The sequence below is a fragment of the Dermochelys coriacea genome, chromosome 7, assembly GCF_009764565.3.
Source record: "Dermochelys coriacea isolate rDerCor1 chromosome 7, rDerCor1.pri.v4, whole genome shotgun sequence".
Taxonomy (NCBI): Eukaryota; Metazoa; Chordata; order Testudines; family Dermochelyidae; genus Dermochelys; species Dermochelys coriacea.
This window is the reverse complement of record NC_050074.1, coordinates 95,586,855-95,604,137: the sequence shown is the minus strand read 5'-3', so window position 1 is coordinate 95,604,137 and position 17,283 is coordinate 95,586,855. Positions and strand designations below refer to the sequence as shown.

The window sequence follows — 17,283 nt, the reverse complement described above, 5'->3', positions numbered from 1 at the left end:
TCGCCTCCTTAACCTCTTGAGGCCCCACTGGGGCGTTATCCCTGCCCAGCAGCATGCGCCACTTGCGGCCTCCCGTGTGCTTCTGGTGCTGCTGCATGGCCCTGAGCGCGGGCTCAGTCCACTGCATGTCCAGCGGCCGGGGCAACTGCAGCCCCGGGAGCAGACCGAAGCCCTTAGTTCAGTAAAGGGCGGGTGGACCACGACCCCTCCTTCCTGCGATAAGGGTTTTTTCCCCACCCAAGATCTCATACGCGCTGTCAAAGGATGTACAGGCCACCCTTAAGTGTTCCAGCCGAAGGCTGGTGGAAGGTAGCCCACCAGTGTACTGGCAGCGATGATGCTGGCCTCGGGAGTTGACAGGAACCCACTTTGCTTTGTCTGCCTCCTAGTATTTTACCAACCAATAATAAAACCATAGACTTCCACACTGAGAAGTGATTAGGGAATCCTGGCTCTCTAGCTCCTAGGTAGTATCTATTTAACATACGTGAATCAGGGTGTGCTGGGGTTTAAAGTGTTTAATTATACAACTTTAGTAAAATATTTGTATATTATAAAATTGACTATGAATCTCAATCATCCTTTGAACACAGAAAAACTTCACGACAGGATGCTTCCCCTCCCCCATTCTAACCATTACCTAGATGTTGTGACAGTGGTGATGAGATTTGAGGATAATCTACATAGATGGTACCTCTACTATATTTTAAAACTTCTGTAACTAAAGTGGATCCTAATCCAAAGATGTACATTAAGTAGGTAGTGACGTTCATATCTTTGTCCATACATCATCTGATCTATTAGAATAGGTGAATTTCATTCACTCCTGAAAGCTGTTGTGAAACATGAATTCAAGCCTGCAATATGGGTGTTTTTGTTTCTAACAGCAGTGAGGCCAATTGATTTGACATGAGAAGCTTTGAGGTTGACAATGTTTCATGACAATTTTTTGGTTATGTTCTCTACTGTTCCTTTCAAAACAATTGTTTTGTATTGGGATTTTGTCCAAAATTTAAAGCACTAGGAGATTATTTTACCAGCCAACCTTTCTGCAGTGAAATTCTGCTATCAGATGCCACATGTCATTTCCAGCACAGCAGTGTTATAATCCCTTTATTTTTGGGACAGTCACTGTAAATAATTCTTCTGTTCTTCTCCTAAATACTTTATTTGCAATGTTGCAGATAACTGGAATATTAAGAATTAGCTGTACAGTTGATATGTATTTTAAAGCCTTGTCTAAAATGAGGATTTGCTTCTGTTCCGAGCTTCAAATGCATGGAATTGAATGTTCCCTGTGTAGACTAGTATACTTTGTAATTTCAGTGTTAACTTTAAAAAACAAACAAACCCTGTCTATTAATCATGTAGTTTCACTTGTGACACACACTTGTTGCAATGGAAAGCTATGCAGTTATTTCCAAAGCTGTGAGACTAATTTGAACTATACTATACAAAGTTTTATCCATTGTGTACTGTAAAAGACATTAATTCCACAGAAAGTAGTGGAGTATTTGTGAGAGACAGTCCAAGGAGAGTTGGTAAGGAATCATTTTGAGAGCCAGTAGTGCAAAGGAACTGCATATTTTGAAATACTTGTAACAGTTTGGTTGTCCCTGTTGTCTCCAGTGTTTCAGTCTACATGCAAAAGTGATACTGTATAAGTTTGGCCTCAGCACATTCTTACAATAGATACAGCAGAAACATCACACAATGCAGATCATATACAGTAACTCTTATTCTGACAAGTGACCTTTCCTTGAAGTTAAATATAAGAACAGGAGCATTGTAGCAGTCTGTATTACACCTGACAATAGAAAACCATGTTTCCAAGAGTTCTCACTTCTGAACCCAGAAATTTCAGCATGCTTTCCTTTCAAACTTGTATGAATATATAAATTGTTGGTGTTGATAACATTAAACAACCAAACCTAATGTAATGGTCTTTACAAGCTTCATTTATCTTAGAGATCTGAACTCTCTCTGTGGATAGTTGTGGTTAAAAGTATGTTTTTACATATGTATTAAAGAACCAAGATTACTGCCCAATTTTAACTATAAATGGGGGGGGAGGGAGCAGAAAAGTCTAGCTGACTTAATATCAGTATAGGATAATATCCGATATTTGCCTTAGGGAAGTTTCTGGCTAATTTAGTATTAGAACCTTATTTCAAAATGAAATCCTATTCCTGTGTTTACGGCTGATTTGCTTTTATATTTTCCTATGCTTCAAAAACAAAAGATTTTCAAGTACCTTGCCGTACATGTGAAGATTAGCTTTGAATGGTGGTAGAATGGAAAATCCTTCCTAAAATCTTGGCTTGTCAAAACTAAACTCTGGACGGATGGTGAGAATCTGTAAACATTTATGTCAAAACCAGATTAGGATCTTGTAATGCTGCTATAGCTAAGACACATTTGCTTTATTAAATAATAATAATAATTAATTAAAACATGGCTAGCACTTATGGAATGGAGGAAATGGATTTTTGGATATTAGTCCATGCTATTAGATGGGGGTGGTGTGTGTCACCAGACTCTACTGTCTTCTAGAAATTTTGTTTGTGGCAGAATCTTATTTTTATAGAGTCTGCTGTTTATTTCATTGTCTTGGTTTTTTTGTTTTAAATAAATAAACCCAAGTAGCAGAAGCCCCATAACAAAAGTAAAACACAGATTATGTGCCATATCTTCTGAAATAATACACAGACAAGTAGGGGCTACCCAATGGATGTCATCCCCAAGAATAAATACAAATGGGTGTTTAGGCAAGATAGCCTTCCTCTCAGAAGACACACGCATATTGCTACAATGCCCCCTTCTCCAATCTCCAAGAATAATCCTTGAACAGGGATAAATTGATGGGAATTTTCTTCTCTCCCCGGCATCTCCTTCCCCATTAGCTGTACAGGGCAGTGTATCTGGGTAATAGAATTCTTTCTTGGTCGAAACAACCAGTCCGATAGCAAGAAATTTGTTCTTCCTCTTCTCTCTCACAAGGCTTGTACACAAATGTGAGCATGGTAGGAACCCCTGCTTGAGAAAGGAATTAGGAACTCGTGGAACTAGGTGGCTCAAGACAGGGACTATAATAATGGGATACAGCAGATCCTTTCACCTTAAAGTCATTTGCTCAAATCTGGCCCCTGTTATAGTGACAGTCATTATGATGTGATGATGGTTTTGGTGGTCTCTGTGATTATAGGTTGATTAGTGAACATTTTCACATCACAAACCACTATCACTGCAAAAAGGACACTCTATTCAGTATTATTGCTGGATTTCAGCAGTGTCTAAAGTGTGTGTTGGCATCAGAATTGAAAGGGGACACTGCCAGCTAAAAAGCTAATTAAGGTATTTAAATTTTAAAAAATTTTAGAGGGAACCTATTTTTCCTTTTGTATATTCAAAAACACTTTATATATTATCCATTGTTTGTTCTGCTTAGTCAGTTTCCCCTCAGAATAATGGGAAAATCTGCACTACACTGGGAGGGGAGAAGAAAGCTTACTAAAATAGGAAAATGTGATAGTAAAATCAAAGAAAGTGGCAGAATGACTTTCTAACAGGTATAATCCCTGCCCCTACCTTTAACTCACTTCATGAAATTGATTAGATTTCTAGTTGTGTTCATTTGAAATACTTTCTTACCTCACCGGAGAAAATGTGAAGCACTTTAATAAGCAAGTGTGGAGAAGCATAAGTTTCCGCCGCCGCCGCCGCCGCCTGTACTGTACCTGGTCAGTAAATAAGACACCAGTTTCTGGGTTTTCAGTATAGCATCCTTCAGTTGCACCATTCCCCCTCCCCCACACACACCAAAAAAATGGGACCATAATGCAGGACCAATATTCTGAATAGTTACTAAGGATGATCATGATAGTAAAGTCCCTGAGAATGAGAGAATGGTTCATATGTTGGTCTTGGCAAGCCTTTATAAGGTGTGAGGCTGTGTTAGGTAAGAGTTCCTAAGAACAGGAAACCTTGCTGTGGGATCATAAACATCTAAAATTTCAAACTTGTATATCATTAACAATCTATCTATATCTATTTGTCTGTCTGTCTCAAGGTAACCCAAAGCCTCCAGTAAAGGCCTGAAAAATCCATATGCTTGTAGAAACATTGTGTTAATGGGATTATCTGTTCTGGCACAATATAAATTTACTTTTAAAAACAAAAAAAAACTCTAGCCGGGAACCTTCCAAATGTGAATGTGTGCACTACTGTCTCCAAGTTTGCATTGTAGTTTCATTGCTGCTCTTCACTTTCCCAAGCAGTAGCAGTAGTAGAGTGGAATTGACAGACTGGGGTCAAATTGATTGTCATTGAAGAGCTTTTGGGTATTGGTGAAAGCTATATTGATGCGATTCTGATTAGTTTCATCAATACCCCCAAGCTTTAAAATAACAATAAAACTGAACTGAGTCTTGTCAGTTTCACTCTACTACTATTGCTGCTTGGGAAAGCTAAACAGCAGTATAGACAGGCACTCTAGCAGTCTCCATTAGTAAGATTTTAGTACTAGAGTTGTGGAAGAACACTACTGCCTGGCACTAGCCTGGTAAAAGGATAGAGCAGGAACTAACCCTTCCCCCCCCCCCACAGCCCCCAATATAGCAGCAAGGAGATGTGAAACTTCTCAGACACCTCATAGTCAAAGACTGATATGAAAGATGAAACTCCTGAACAGGATTCAAGGCTAGAACTCCATAGGAATTCCAGCAGCTAGAGCTGAGATTCTCACCAGGTGTTGCCCATAGATTTTGCTGGTATATCTTTTGTATCAGTCTCTGACTACTAGGTGTTAATATATTTTTGAAGCCCTGTTCTAATACTATTGTGCCATTTTGTTGCTTTTCTGTGTAACTTTTGCAATGTAATTGGTCATACATATGCTTCAATTAATTCTGAAGATGCTTTCTGAGATAGAAAGTACGTAAATGATGAAATTTGCATTGCATTTATAGTTCTAAGAAGGGTCTGTTTTTCTTTGTCGGCCACATTGTATATTGTAGCATTGTGTGTGTGTTTTGCATGTAAAGGAATCACCTTATTTGTTTTAATAAGGAATGTCCAGTTCTAACACCGAAGAGGTTTCAGATTGCCAGAGTTCTGAATGAGGCAACTATTCTTCTTGTATATTCCCTCAAAACACTAGTTCAAAGCCTTAAAACAAGTAACTTACATTTCTCTTCAGTAGATGTTTTGTGTGTTGGACAAGAAATAAACTAAACTCTTTATACCTTCTGCTTTCCATTATGAGACGTGTATCTGTGTGATTGCCCTGAAGTAATACTCTCTTCCTGTTCACTTTTGACTTCTTCCAACCCCCCAAAAATCCCTCTCTTCATGGTCTGTCTGTCTTTCAATTTAGGGCTTAATTCTGCAGCTCTTACCCATACAACAACTTTTTTTTTTTTTTTTTTTTAAAGAGGCCAGTAAAACTTCTTGTATGTCTTTGCAGGACTTCACCTTAAAGGCCTGCTTCATCTCTCATTAAGGCAAGGGGACAAATTATAGTCACTTAAATGGGAGCTGGCTCAGGTCCTAAAATAAGCTTCTTGAGGCAGGGATCTTCCCTACTTATTTGATTGCAAAGTATTAGGCTAGCTTGGGGATACACTTTGTATATACATGTCTGCAATATACAAGTTATAATTATAAAAATATTTTAAATACAGTTAAGGTTGTACCATGGAATAGTAAAAAGTAAGAAAATGACAGAGTTAAGGCTGCCTGTACTTATGGATTACAGCAGTCTTTAATTGTTATCCCTTTTTAAACACAAGATCCCTGTTTCATTACATAGAATTGATGACTTTGTGCCTAACTTAGTTATGTTGAACTGTTTGGAAGATTGCAACAGAATATGTTCTGTTATGACACAATGTGCAAGCAGTGAAGTAAGGAGGCTTGCCTCATTCCATACATTTCTATTTCTCTCTCTACAAATAGTCATTTATATTCCACAATCCCCCAAACTATGAAAAATGAAATTCCAATCAATTACATTTCCATGTCTCAGGATCACATCGAATGTGCAGACATCAATTTTGTGAAAACTTTCATTTGTTTTTATCGTCTAATATAATCTGATGTACATATGTTAAATAGGACTTCTTAACTCTTTAACTTGCCATATCAAATTTTTACCAGGACATAAAAGGCACATTTATGGCCTCAGAACTGTATTCCTACAAAACTTAAGTTTCTATCCCCTTCCTGCTTTTTAGTCAGTTTAAAAAAAATAAAAATGCTTTCTCCCCACTCCTTCTATACTTGAAAATGGCTCAATTTATTTGGGTGAAACTTACAGGGGGGGAAAAAGATGCTCCTTGTCTCATAAAAGCATACTAAATTTTAGCAGTGTTTTTAAGACCTGAATAACAACTGCATAACATTAAATATAGGCACTTCAATGGGTTATTTCTAGGCAGCATGCATAGTGGATGTATTTGTGTTCCTATCAGTATTTAATGACAGGTTTCAGAGTAGCAGCGGTGTCAGTCTGTATTCACAATAAGAAAAAGAGTACTTGTGGCACCTTAGAGACTAACAAATTTATTAGAGCATAAGCTTTCGTGAGCTACAGCTCACTTCATCAGAAATGCATCCGATGAAGTGAGCTGTAGGTCACGAAAGCTTGTGCTCTAATAAATTTGTTAGTCTCTAAGGTGCCACAAGTACTCCTTTTCTTTTTATCAGTATTTAAAGTTTTTTTTTTTTTTTTTTTAAGACAACTGCTAAACGCTTACTCCAATATATATTTGTTACTTGCCATGTGCTGAACCACATATCCTGCATTTTATTTTTTGCGGGAGGCCTGTGGATTCCTTTGGTTTTTGCTTGATACCCTTGTGTGACTACACATTTCTCTAAAATCATACCATTTTAGAAGCTACTTAAGTTGTCATGTACTCCAAAAAGCAACAAAGAAGCACAGATGGGGACTCGTACAGTTCCAAAAACAAAGGACTTTAAAGATTGTGGGCTTCTTTCCTCAGAATGTATTTATAGTAAGAAAGCAAAAGCTACAAAACTTTTCTTAACACTTGAACATCCTCCTTTCTTCTTGATATTAAATCAGCTGTTGCAGAATAAATAGAGATACCTGACAAGTTCAGGGAAGTGAACGAGGACTTGACTTAATTTACTGTGCTATAAGCAATGTCACTTTTTATTTAAGCACAAACGCATAAAGGGATGATGACTGTTCTTCTACCATTGAATGTGTTTGGGGAAGAAGGTAGCAGCCACTACAGTTGCACAAACAATGGTTTACGGATGGCAAATGAAGGAAATGATTAAATTGTGGGTGGATGTAGGCAGATGGACTGCAATTATGTTAAAATTAAGATATCTGTAGAGGGAGGCCAGTTCCATTATTTTTTTTTATTTTTATGTATATAAAATTCATTTAGCATTATTCTGTGTTTTCAAAGCAATTCAGAAATCTTTGCTGTTATTTCTATCTCTGTGCCACTTAAGTTTAGTTCCCAAGTACTCCCTTTATCTCTGTTGCCTGCTCATACTCAAGGCTTCGTTTCTGAGAAAAACACATCGCCCTCCTGTTTGATTGAGAATTTCAGCTATAATCACAAGTGGTGATGTACCTGTGTATTTAAACTGTTAGCTGTTTTGGGGGAGAGTTCTATTGTACATTTATGGTGCTGTTATAGATAGGAGGTTGCCTGCTCGTAGCTGAGGTTACAACCAGATTCCATTAGAAAGCTGTATTTCTAGTTCCACTACAGTGTTGGTTTGGAAAATTGGTTTGGCCTTACCATTGCCTGCTTTATTCTGAAGGCAAAAAAATGTCTGCAGTTTCAAGAGAACTTTTTCAAATGTCAGTTTGCATTGCAAATAGTTGATTACTCTGATTTTAAATTTTTAGTAGCGTCTCAGGTTTGTTTGCCCATTAACTCAGAAATGCCTTGGTGCTATCAAAGTAGAAAACCATATTTAATCAGATTAAGGCCTGGGCTAAACTGGGGGGCAGGAGGTGGGAACTAAGATCCTTTGACTTCAGCTATGTGAATAGCATAGCTGAAGTTGCGTATCTTAGTTCAACTTACCTGGCTGTCCTCACAGCAGCGAGTCGACCCCGGCGGCTCCCCCATCATCTCCACTTACTCCTCCTGCTGAGGTGGAGTAGAGGTGTCGATTCGGGGATTGATTTATTGCGTCTAGATGAGATGCGATAAATCGATCCACGATAGATTGATCACTATCTGCCGATCCAGCCGTTAGTGAAGACGTACCCTTAGTTATTAACAACTGTGGTGTCTAGCTTCAGGATCAGTCCTACACCCACTGGTTTCAGCGGGAGTTGTGAGCTGAAATCTTCCTCCCATTGATGTCAATTGATTTGGGGGCAAGGGGGATTTTTTTTTTTGCCATTAATTTAATTGGGAGGAGGATAATCGGGTTGGAGGGGGATGAGAGAGAATATTCCCCCTTTGTTAAAAGTTTTGCAGCTTGGGGGAAAAAATATTCTTCTAGACCTTCCCTGATCTCATAGCTTCAAGAACACAAGTCTCTCACTGGGGTCTAGTTCCGTCTGTACAAACTTAGGTGTTAAAGAGGCAGTAAACTGTCCATAGTCAAGATTGGAATTGGGCTCTAGAATTTTTGGGGATGGGCCACGATAATAGTTTCTTGTGTAGTGATATGACAAGTCCTTCTTTCCTCCTGGAAGAGGAAGAGAGAGGCTGGTAGCTGGAGGGGCAGATTTGGGTTAAATGACAGACTTTTTTTGGGGATGTGGAAGATTGGAGTTGTTTTGAATCCTCATCTTGACAAGCTAATGTAGGCGAGCTTCATATTTTATTATAATTTATGACCAGTATTTTTAATGATTTACTCGGTGTCTTTTTTTTTTTTTTTTTTTAAGGCCAGAAGGAAATATTTTTATTATCTAGTCTGCATATCACCTCTGTAGTACAGACCGTTGATTTTCACCCAGTAATTCCTGAATTCTACTCAGTGTCTAGATGAACTAGAGTATATCTTTCTAAAAAGGCTTCTAATCTTGATTTAAAGATTCTAAATCGGGGATCAGCAACTCTTGGCACGCAGCCTTCCATGGTAAGCCCCCTGGCTTGTTTTTTTTGTTTTACCTGTTGTGTCTGCAGGTTCAGCCGATTGCAGCTCCCACTGGCTGTAGTTCGCTACTCCAGGACAATGGGGGCTGTGGGAAGTGGTGACTAGTACATCCCGTGCCGCTTCCCGCAGCCCCCATTGAACCGCGGCCAGTGGGAGCTGCGATCGGCCGAATCTGCGGACGCAGCAGGTAAACAAACCGGCCCGGCCCACCTGGGGACTTATCCTGGCAGGCCACATGCCAAAGGTTGCCGATCCCTGCTCTAAGTGGTGAGGGAGTCGCATCCCTTGGCAAAGAGATCCATTGATTTGCTCCACATTAGAAAACAAATTTATTTGTAGATCACAAACACTTCCATTTATGAAAAATTACTGTAGGAAAGTTTTTCATAAAGAAAACTACTTATTACGAAGTCCAGTCTTTTTGCCTTAAATGTTGCCATCATGATGTCTGCTAACAGTGAGGTAAAGTATTATACAGAAGACCCCATGTTGCACAATACTTGTTGTGCTGTTACTCCTCTGTTTGACAAAAGTACCTCAAAGATTCTATTGGCTTGATGCTTACACATCTGGCTACTCAGCTAGGGGAAGAATGAGAATTGATGACAAAACTGGTATCCAAAAGAAAGGCAGAACTTGACATAATGGATTATAAATCTGCATTTCCAGCAAAAATTTTAATGTAGAATATTAGGGTTATTTCTACTGGAGTCTTGTCCAAATGCACTCGTGTAATAGGACTTCTCATATCACTGTTGGGATATAAAGTGTTACTGAAGTTCAAAGGTATTTCTATCCTGAAATAGAGAATTTTCATTCTGTTCTGAGATGAGCAACTAGTTGATCATGATTACAACTTTTTTGAATTCCCTTTTAATTCTCTTCAGGTTTATAAAAAGTGGATAAACTAACTTTTGTAATGAGAGATTTTTTACTCCATTTTGGATTTGATTAATGTTCTGGGTTATTCTCAATTAGAAATTCTTTCAGAATGAGTAAACTTTTATTAGTAAAAACCTTAATTGCGGATCCATTGGTCTATATCTCCTCAGTCCCCAAGCAACCAACTCCCCTCAAATTGTCAGGTATGTTGGATGGTGTTAATGGAGTGAACTAATCAAATTCTGCAAGTATAATCACTTAGTATTTTTTTCATCTGTGTAGGCTTGATCGTCTCTTCATTTTACTGGACACTGGTACCACACCGGTAACAAGAAAAGCAGCTGCACAGCAACTTGGGGAGGTGGTGAAACTTCATCCCCATGAACTGAATAATCTCTTATCTAAAGTAAGCATTAGTTTCTTAATGTAACATCAGAGCCTTGCGAAACAGAGAATTCAAATGAGAATAAAACTAGATTTATTTTTTTGATGCTACAAGGAAGCCTTATTTGGCAGTGTCCTGTTTGTTTGTTTGTTTGTTTGTTTGTTAGGAGACCACCTAAAAGAATCCCCTAAATATATTGAATACTATTCTGCTTCATTCTTAATTAGAAGACCACTTCCATTAAACAGTTAATTTATCAGCCTTTGGGATGTCACTTAAGACTGGTTTTCACTGTGTATTTTAGATATGATTAATTCCTACTTTGTTCAACATTTGCTGTAATCTGGAAAGAGAAACTTAACTCTTTTCAGTTTCCCACTGTTGCCTCATTAGTTCAAAACTTAGTTGATATATGTGTTGTAGGGTTAAAAAGTGATTAGTAGCAGGCTAGATGATTTTAAAGGACTAGAAATGAAATAGAGACTTTCATTATTTCTAGATTTTAATCTGGCCAAATCCAGTTTAAAAAAGAAACAAACAGAACCACCAAAGTAATATTTGTCTGATCTCATCTCTGTTCTTATTGAATGGGTGTCTATACCAAATTGATACTATCATCAGAGTGGCCAGAGTCATGAATATTATTCCACTTTTACCAAAAGAGAGTCCTTTCTGGGGCTGAGGCATAATGGTATTGGTGTAGAGAAGTGTATGCTATCACAGCCCATGTTGGCCTCCTTGGGCAAAAATTGTGCATTGAGTGCACTTTTTCTCAGTGCTCTGAGAAAATACTTAGTCTAGATTTTAAAAAGAAGTTGAATTAGAATGATGGGACACAAAACTGTGTTTTAACTACTAGTTTGAGTTTGTTGTACTAAATTATTGGTGCTGCTTGTTGAGTAGCATGAAGGCTATTGATAATAAAGCAATGTGTATTCTCACTGTTTCTTCCTTGTCCCAGCTCTCTTTTAAATGGAGCCTTTTGATCCATTGCATTTAAAATGATCTTGTACAGCATCCAGAGCACTGGATGGCTGCTGTACTCATGAAATTAAAATTTATTTCAAGGTTTAGATAACTAATTCATTTTCAAATCTTTATTTAAAGGTGTTAATATACTTAAGGAGTACAAATTGGGATACTCGCATTGCAGCTGGCCAGGCTGTTGAAGCAATAGTGAAAAATGTACCAGAGTGGAAGCCAACTCCAAGACCAAAACAAGGTGCTTTTAAGTGAACTATATACAGTTGATAATCACTCTAATGTACACTTACTCTGGTATAAAACTTGTCAGACAATCTTTTCCAATCTGCTTTACAATCACAGTCTGCACGCTACATATGTCAGGGGTTGGCAACCTTTCAGAAGTGGTGTGTCGAGTCTTCATTTATTCACTCTAACTTAAGGTTTTGTGCGCCAGTAATACATTGTTAACGTTTTTAGAAGGTCTCTTTCTATAAGTCTATAATATATAACTAAACTATTGTATGTAAAATAAATAAAGTTTTTTTTTTTTTTTAAATGTTTAAGAAGCTTCATTTAAAATTAAATTAAAATGTAGAGCCTCCCTGACCAGTGGCTGGGACCCGGGCAGTGTGAGTGCCACTGAAAATCCACTTGCGTGCCACCTTTGGCACACATGCCATAGGTTGCCTTCCCCTGACATACATAGAATCCATACTCAACCTCTTAATGGGGTTTGGCTTTATTAACAAGGATAAAAACTTCTGCATAAGTTTGGCTTCTCCTAGGATTTCATCAGGACTGCTCAGCTCATGTTCTAGACCCCAGAAAACATCCTCCCTTCTCTTTTTATAAAACAGGTGGGATAATAAAGCGCCTATCTTAGTGAAAAAGCAGAATTCCATTAATCCTTAAAGTTTTACTGTCAGAGTTGGGTGTTTGAAGCCTATTGCAAACACTTCCCCCTCCGCCTCCCCACTTTGCACTCTTACACCACTGAACATGTCTGCCTGCTAGAAGGTGGAGTCATGTGGTGGTGTTGTGTTGCTTTGGCCAGATATTTCCTAAACATCTCCAGTTAGTTTTCTATAAAAGCCCTGTAAGGCTAAAACTACTGACAACCAGCTCAGTATGTACTATGTCTCTAATTTTGGAGTTAGTGAAGCCATTTGATCCTAGTGATGTTTGGTGGCCCAGTGTATGTTGCTGTATTATGGTTTTTACCTGAATGCTAAATACAATTATTGGACAAGTCAGTTCTCCCTTCTGTCTTTTAGGTGTGTTACAAAAGCACCAGGCTTGTGTGTAAAGTGAAGAAAATAGGCTGTACTAATTTTGATTTGGGTACATAGACTTCCTAATAAAGCATATTAGGCTGTAAATGAGCAAGATTTTGTAATTTCAATTAGGGAAGCAAATAATTGATCTACTTTTTAGACAATGGATAGGTGCACGTTTATGTTTGAAGTACACAATATGTGAGTATATCAGGATTTATCAGCCCTGTGAGTCTGCAAATCAGTTTGCACAAAGTAGGCATGTAAACGCACAGCTACCTAAAGTCTGAAAATCAAGCATAAGCATCATCAAGGCAACATATTTAGATGGATATTTTTGACTCAGATGGATTGCAGCATGTAGATTCTTCCCTCCATGAGGCCTTTAAACTCATAAATTAAAATGGATGTATTTCTTAGTTTTCTGAGAAACCCTTCCTTCTTTCCCACCTTTGCCCCTGCTTCTCATGTGAAAGAGCATTGGTGTTGACTGTTTCCTTAAGTTGTATTTTTAATTTCTATCTAGAATCTGATTCAGAAAGTCCTATGGACGATTCATGTGCCAGTGATCGACTCCGTTTTGATAGATTCGATATCTGTCGACTGTTAAAACATGGAGCATCTCTTCTTGGATCTGCTGGTGCAGAGTTTGAGGTCCAAGATGACAAATCAGGTATGTGTTCTATTTGATTTTTTTTTTTTTTTTTTTTTTTCCCCCTAGTTATCAGTGTGTGTTGACCATATTGTAGGTTGTGACAATGGAGGATCTCCCATACTGCTAGGAAGAAGGTGTGGGGAACTTGCTAAATCATAACTGTCTTTTGGTTTGAATTCTCACTTTAGGGTAGAGGAATGAATTATTACTACACGGCTCTACTTGAAAAAATAGTTTCTGCTCTAAAGTAGTGGGATTGATTTTAGTCGTTGTCCCAGCAGAGCTATGATAAATGCGGGGAAAAAAATGAAATAAGGTTTTGCAGTTGGGTTCAAAGGGAAAATGACAGGAGAAGAAAAAACTAAAGTTTCTACAGCAACAATAATTCAGCCACATTGTGTATGTACAGGTTTTCTATTTTTAGCCTGAATCTATTGTAATATTTCTTTGTATTTCCTGTATGTGTTGTAAGTGCTTAATATTCCTGCCTTTTTATAAAATCATGATTTTGACAGCTCAACCTTAACGTTGGATAGCATAGTTTGGGGGTTCTCAAATGTTTTCAAAGTTTGGACTGCCTTTTAACAGAACTTGTGAATGAGGTCTTGCGGACCTCTCATGTAATATTCCTATGACAACTGCAGCATTTCATTATATGGAGGGGAAAAAAATATCAGGAAAGCTCTTCTTTAGCTTTGTTAATGAAGAATAGGAGCAGGAAATAACTGAGAGGAGCTAGTACCATACAACTAGCCAGCTCTCCAGCAAGTACTCCGTGGACTTTTGTGGTCCAGAGACTGGTGGTGGTGGTAAACATGTTATGGTAGTATCCAAAGGCATCAATTGGGATTGAGGCCCTACTGTGCCAATTCTTGTTGTGCAGATGCAGATAAGAGACAATCCATGCCTCCAGACAGCTTCAATCTAAATGGCACAAAACAGACAAATTAGGAGATAGGGATTTAACATATGAGAAAATGAATACGTTGAAGAAACAGTTCTGCTTTGTTAGGTTCATGTGACATAGTTTGGGGGGAAGGGCAGTTCTTAAAATTGGAGGTGGTGGTGGTGGTGGTGGTAGTAGTAGGATGAGAAATGGGGAAGTTAATAAGAGTAAGGGGAAAGAGGCTAGTGACTGATCATTACTTGCCTGATCTTGGTCTGCATCCTGGGTTTGATAGGCATCATAAGAGGTGAGTCTTGAGGAGGGATTTGAAGGAGTATAGTATAGTGATTGCACGTTGTATTAGCAAGTTTTTTCTGAATGTTAGGGGTGTCATGAGCATACAGGATGCATAAGGAAGGAAGCTGACTGGTGCACAGAAAAAGGTGGGAGTTGACAGAGTGAAGCTGGGAGTTAGTGTCATGATACATTACTAGGTCAGCTAGGCAGGGAAGGGCTATGTTGTGAATACTTTCTCATTAAAACAGACTTTTGTCTTTACCTTTGAAAACAAAGGACAGCACTAATGGAGGGACTCTAAGGGTATTTCTACACAGCAAAGAAAACCCACCGCTGGCCCTGTGCCAGCCAACTTGGGTTTGCAAGACTGCTTAATTGATGGGCTCTCCAACCTTACAGGGTCCTAGAGGCTGGGCTCCAACCTGAGCCCAGAATTCTACACAACAATGAAACAGCCCTGCAGCCTGACCACATGAGCCCAAATTGGCTGACATGGACCAGCTGCAAGTGTCTAGTTGCTGTGTAGACATGCTCCAAGAGGACTAATGTCGTCAGAACAATGAGCCAAGAAGGTGATACTGGCAGCAGCATTTTGAATGGACTTGAGAGAAGCAAGGTTTTAGTAACCAATGCCAGAATGGAGGATAATAAAGATGCAAATGGTGAGGGCTTAAACAGAGTACTAGCTATGTGGAACAAGAGGAAACGTCAGACTTTAGAGAGATTGTATAGGAAGAAGGGGTGAAATTTAGATATGGCCTGAATATTCGGGTCTATAGATGTGGCTGAGTCAAAGATTTTTATCCAGGTTATGGCCCTGGATGACTAGGAGCATGGTGTTGTGCACAGTGAGAGAGAGAGAGAGAGAGAGAGAGAGAGAGAAACAGTTGGGGTGTCTTGGAGGACATGAAGAGCTCAGCTTTGGCCTTCATGAATTTGAGAGGACTGGACATCCACAAATAGGTGTTAGGAAGATGGGCAAAGACACTGGATTGGAGGGAGGGTGGAGTGCGCATTGGTAGAAAGGCAATGAACCTGTGTACTTTATGGTGGGTGAGATATATAGGAAAAATGAATTTTTGTAGTTTGTGACGTTAGTTAAATGGTATTAATTAGGCTTTGATTTTCATACCTTATTGATCAGCATTGGGCAACAGTGACCCTTCTACATTTACTACAGTTTCACATAAGTATTAGAAAATAGGGTGCAGGAGATTTATAATTTATTTTTATTATTTTTTTAAACATTCTTACTCATAATATTTGGTACCAGCTGAAGGAATTATGGTAAAACTTTCCAAACTTTTGGGTGCCTAAAGCTAGATGACAGGGTAGATAGATTTTTAGGTGCTTAACTTTAGTCACCAAAGTTTGGAAACTTCTGGTAAATCGCTTCCTGTCTCTATTTAACAACAGGTAGATTTTTAGAATTTATCAGTTGCATAGTATCTGTATTTTTGGTTTTAAGTGTGTATGTTGTAAAACTTGCACTGCTTTAGCTAACACATTTAAATTGCAAACAGTTATTCTGCATACTAATATTCCTCAGAACCAGAAATCACAATTTATTTTCTCAGAATTAAGTTTCCTTTATGGGCGTTGCATGATGGGTGTCACATAATGTTGTTGGTCCTTTGTTACATTAACATTAAATGTATTACTCAACAGAGTAATTGCTTCTATCTCTTAAGCTTAAATCTTCATACAAAAGGCACTTTTGTTTACTTCCAGAAATCAATTAGAATGTGAAATCAATACTTTTGCTTCTTTTGCAATTTGGTATCTGGAGTAGACAAATAATGACCTTTTAGTCTCTTTGAATTCCTATTAGTAAACAAAATACCCTTTATGAAATAAAGTCTTCTAATTTGGTAAGTAAGGATGTATAACGGTTTCAAAACTGTAGGCACACAGGTGTGTGCACCTGCATGCCCAATAAATATGCAGAGTTACCACAGTTGGATGAACAAATGAAGTGCACATATTTGTGTACACAAACTTATTTGCATGCACAGTAGTGGTAAACGTACACTAACTTTCTGCAAAATTGTTCCAAGTTTAGAAATTCAGGTCCTAAATATCTAAGCAGGCAGTATCTGATTAGATTGTGTCAGAGGAAATATTACTTCTGAAATGTGAACCACTAGCTCTATATAAAAATTAAGAAAAGGAAATCTGACCACCCCAACTTGTCATGGCAGGTTTTTACAGAATTCTTCATAGAGGCAAAATTTAAAATCTCCTGCTTTCTCCTAGTTGCAGGGTGATGACAGTGTCTTTCCTTTCCTATGTAAATTTACCATTCTTCAGCTGTTCAGGGACTGTTACGCCAGAACCTATAGCTACTGTGATGGGGCAAGGCCAGATGGCTAGAGAAAAGTAGTCTTATTGGGATCCGGGAAGTGGGCGGGCAAAGCCCTTCCACCGCTAAAGGATCCCCCCTAGCCTAAAAGGGGGATCCACAGGACCTAGATACCCAAAAAGTTCCAGGGGACAACTAATAAAATAACAGGGACAGGAGTGCGGTCAAAGGGTCAAACGAAGGGAACCGGACGGGGACACCGAGCAGAGAACCCCGGACAGCGCCCACTGCTCCTCAAAGGCCTCAAGGGAGTCAGAGGACGCCGCTCAGAGGAACTCTGCCCGGATACGTGAACAGACAGAGGATCGGAAATAGGCCCCACAGTCACAGGAGACTCCATCGGCCAACCTCCTCACTCTGGTTTTGTAGATGGCCATTTTAGCTAGGGCCAGGAGGAGGTTGACCAGGAGATCCCGTGACTTTGTGGGGCCACGGATAGGGAGTGCATAAATGAGAAGGTGAGGGGAGAAG

At 38.8% G+C, this 17,283-nt stretch overlaps 1 protein-coding gene across 1 annotated transcript in view; it reads left to right on the top strand.

Annotated features, from left to right (window-relative positions):
- Positions 1–17,283, top strand: part of BTAF1 (B-TFIID TATA-box binding protein associated factor 1) — a 102,826-nt gene that overhangs the window by 453 nt on the left and 85,090 nt on the right. The window contains 3 exon segments of the mRNA XM_038408773.2: positions 10,270–10,393; positions 11,480–11,594; positions 13,139–13,285. Coding sequence (XP_038264701.1) covers positions 10,270–10,393; positions 11,480–11,594; positions 13,139–13,285 — 386 coding nt within the window.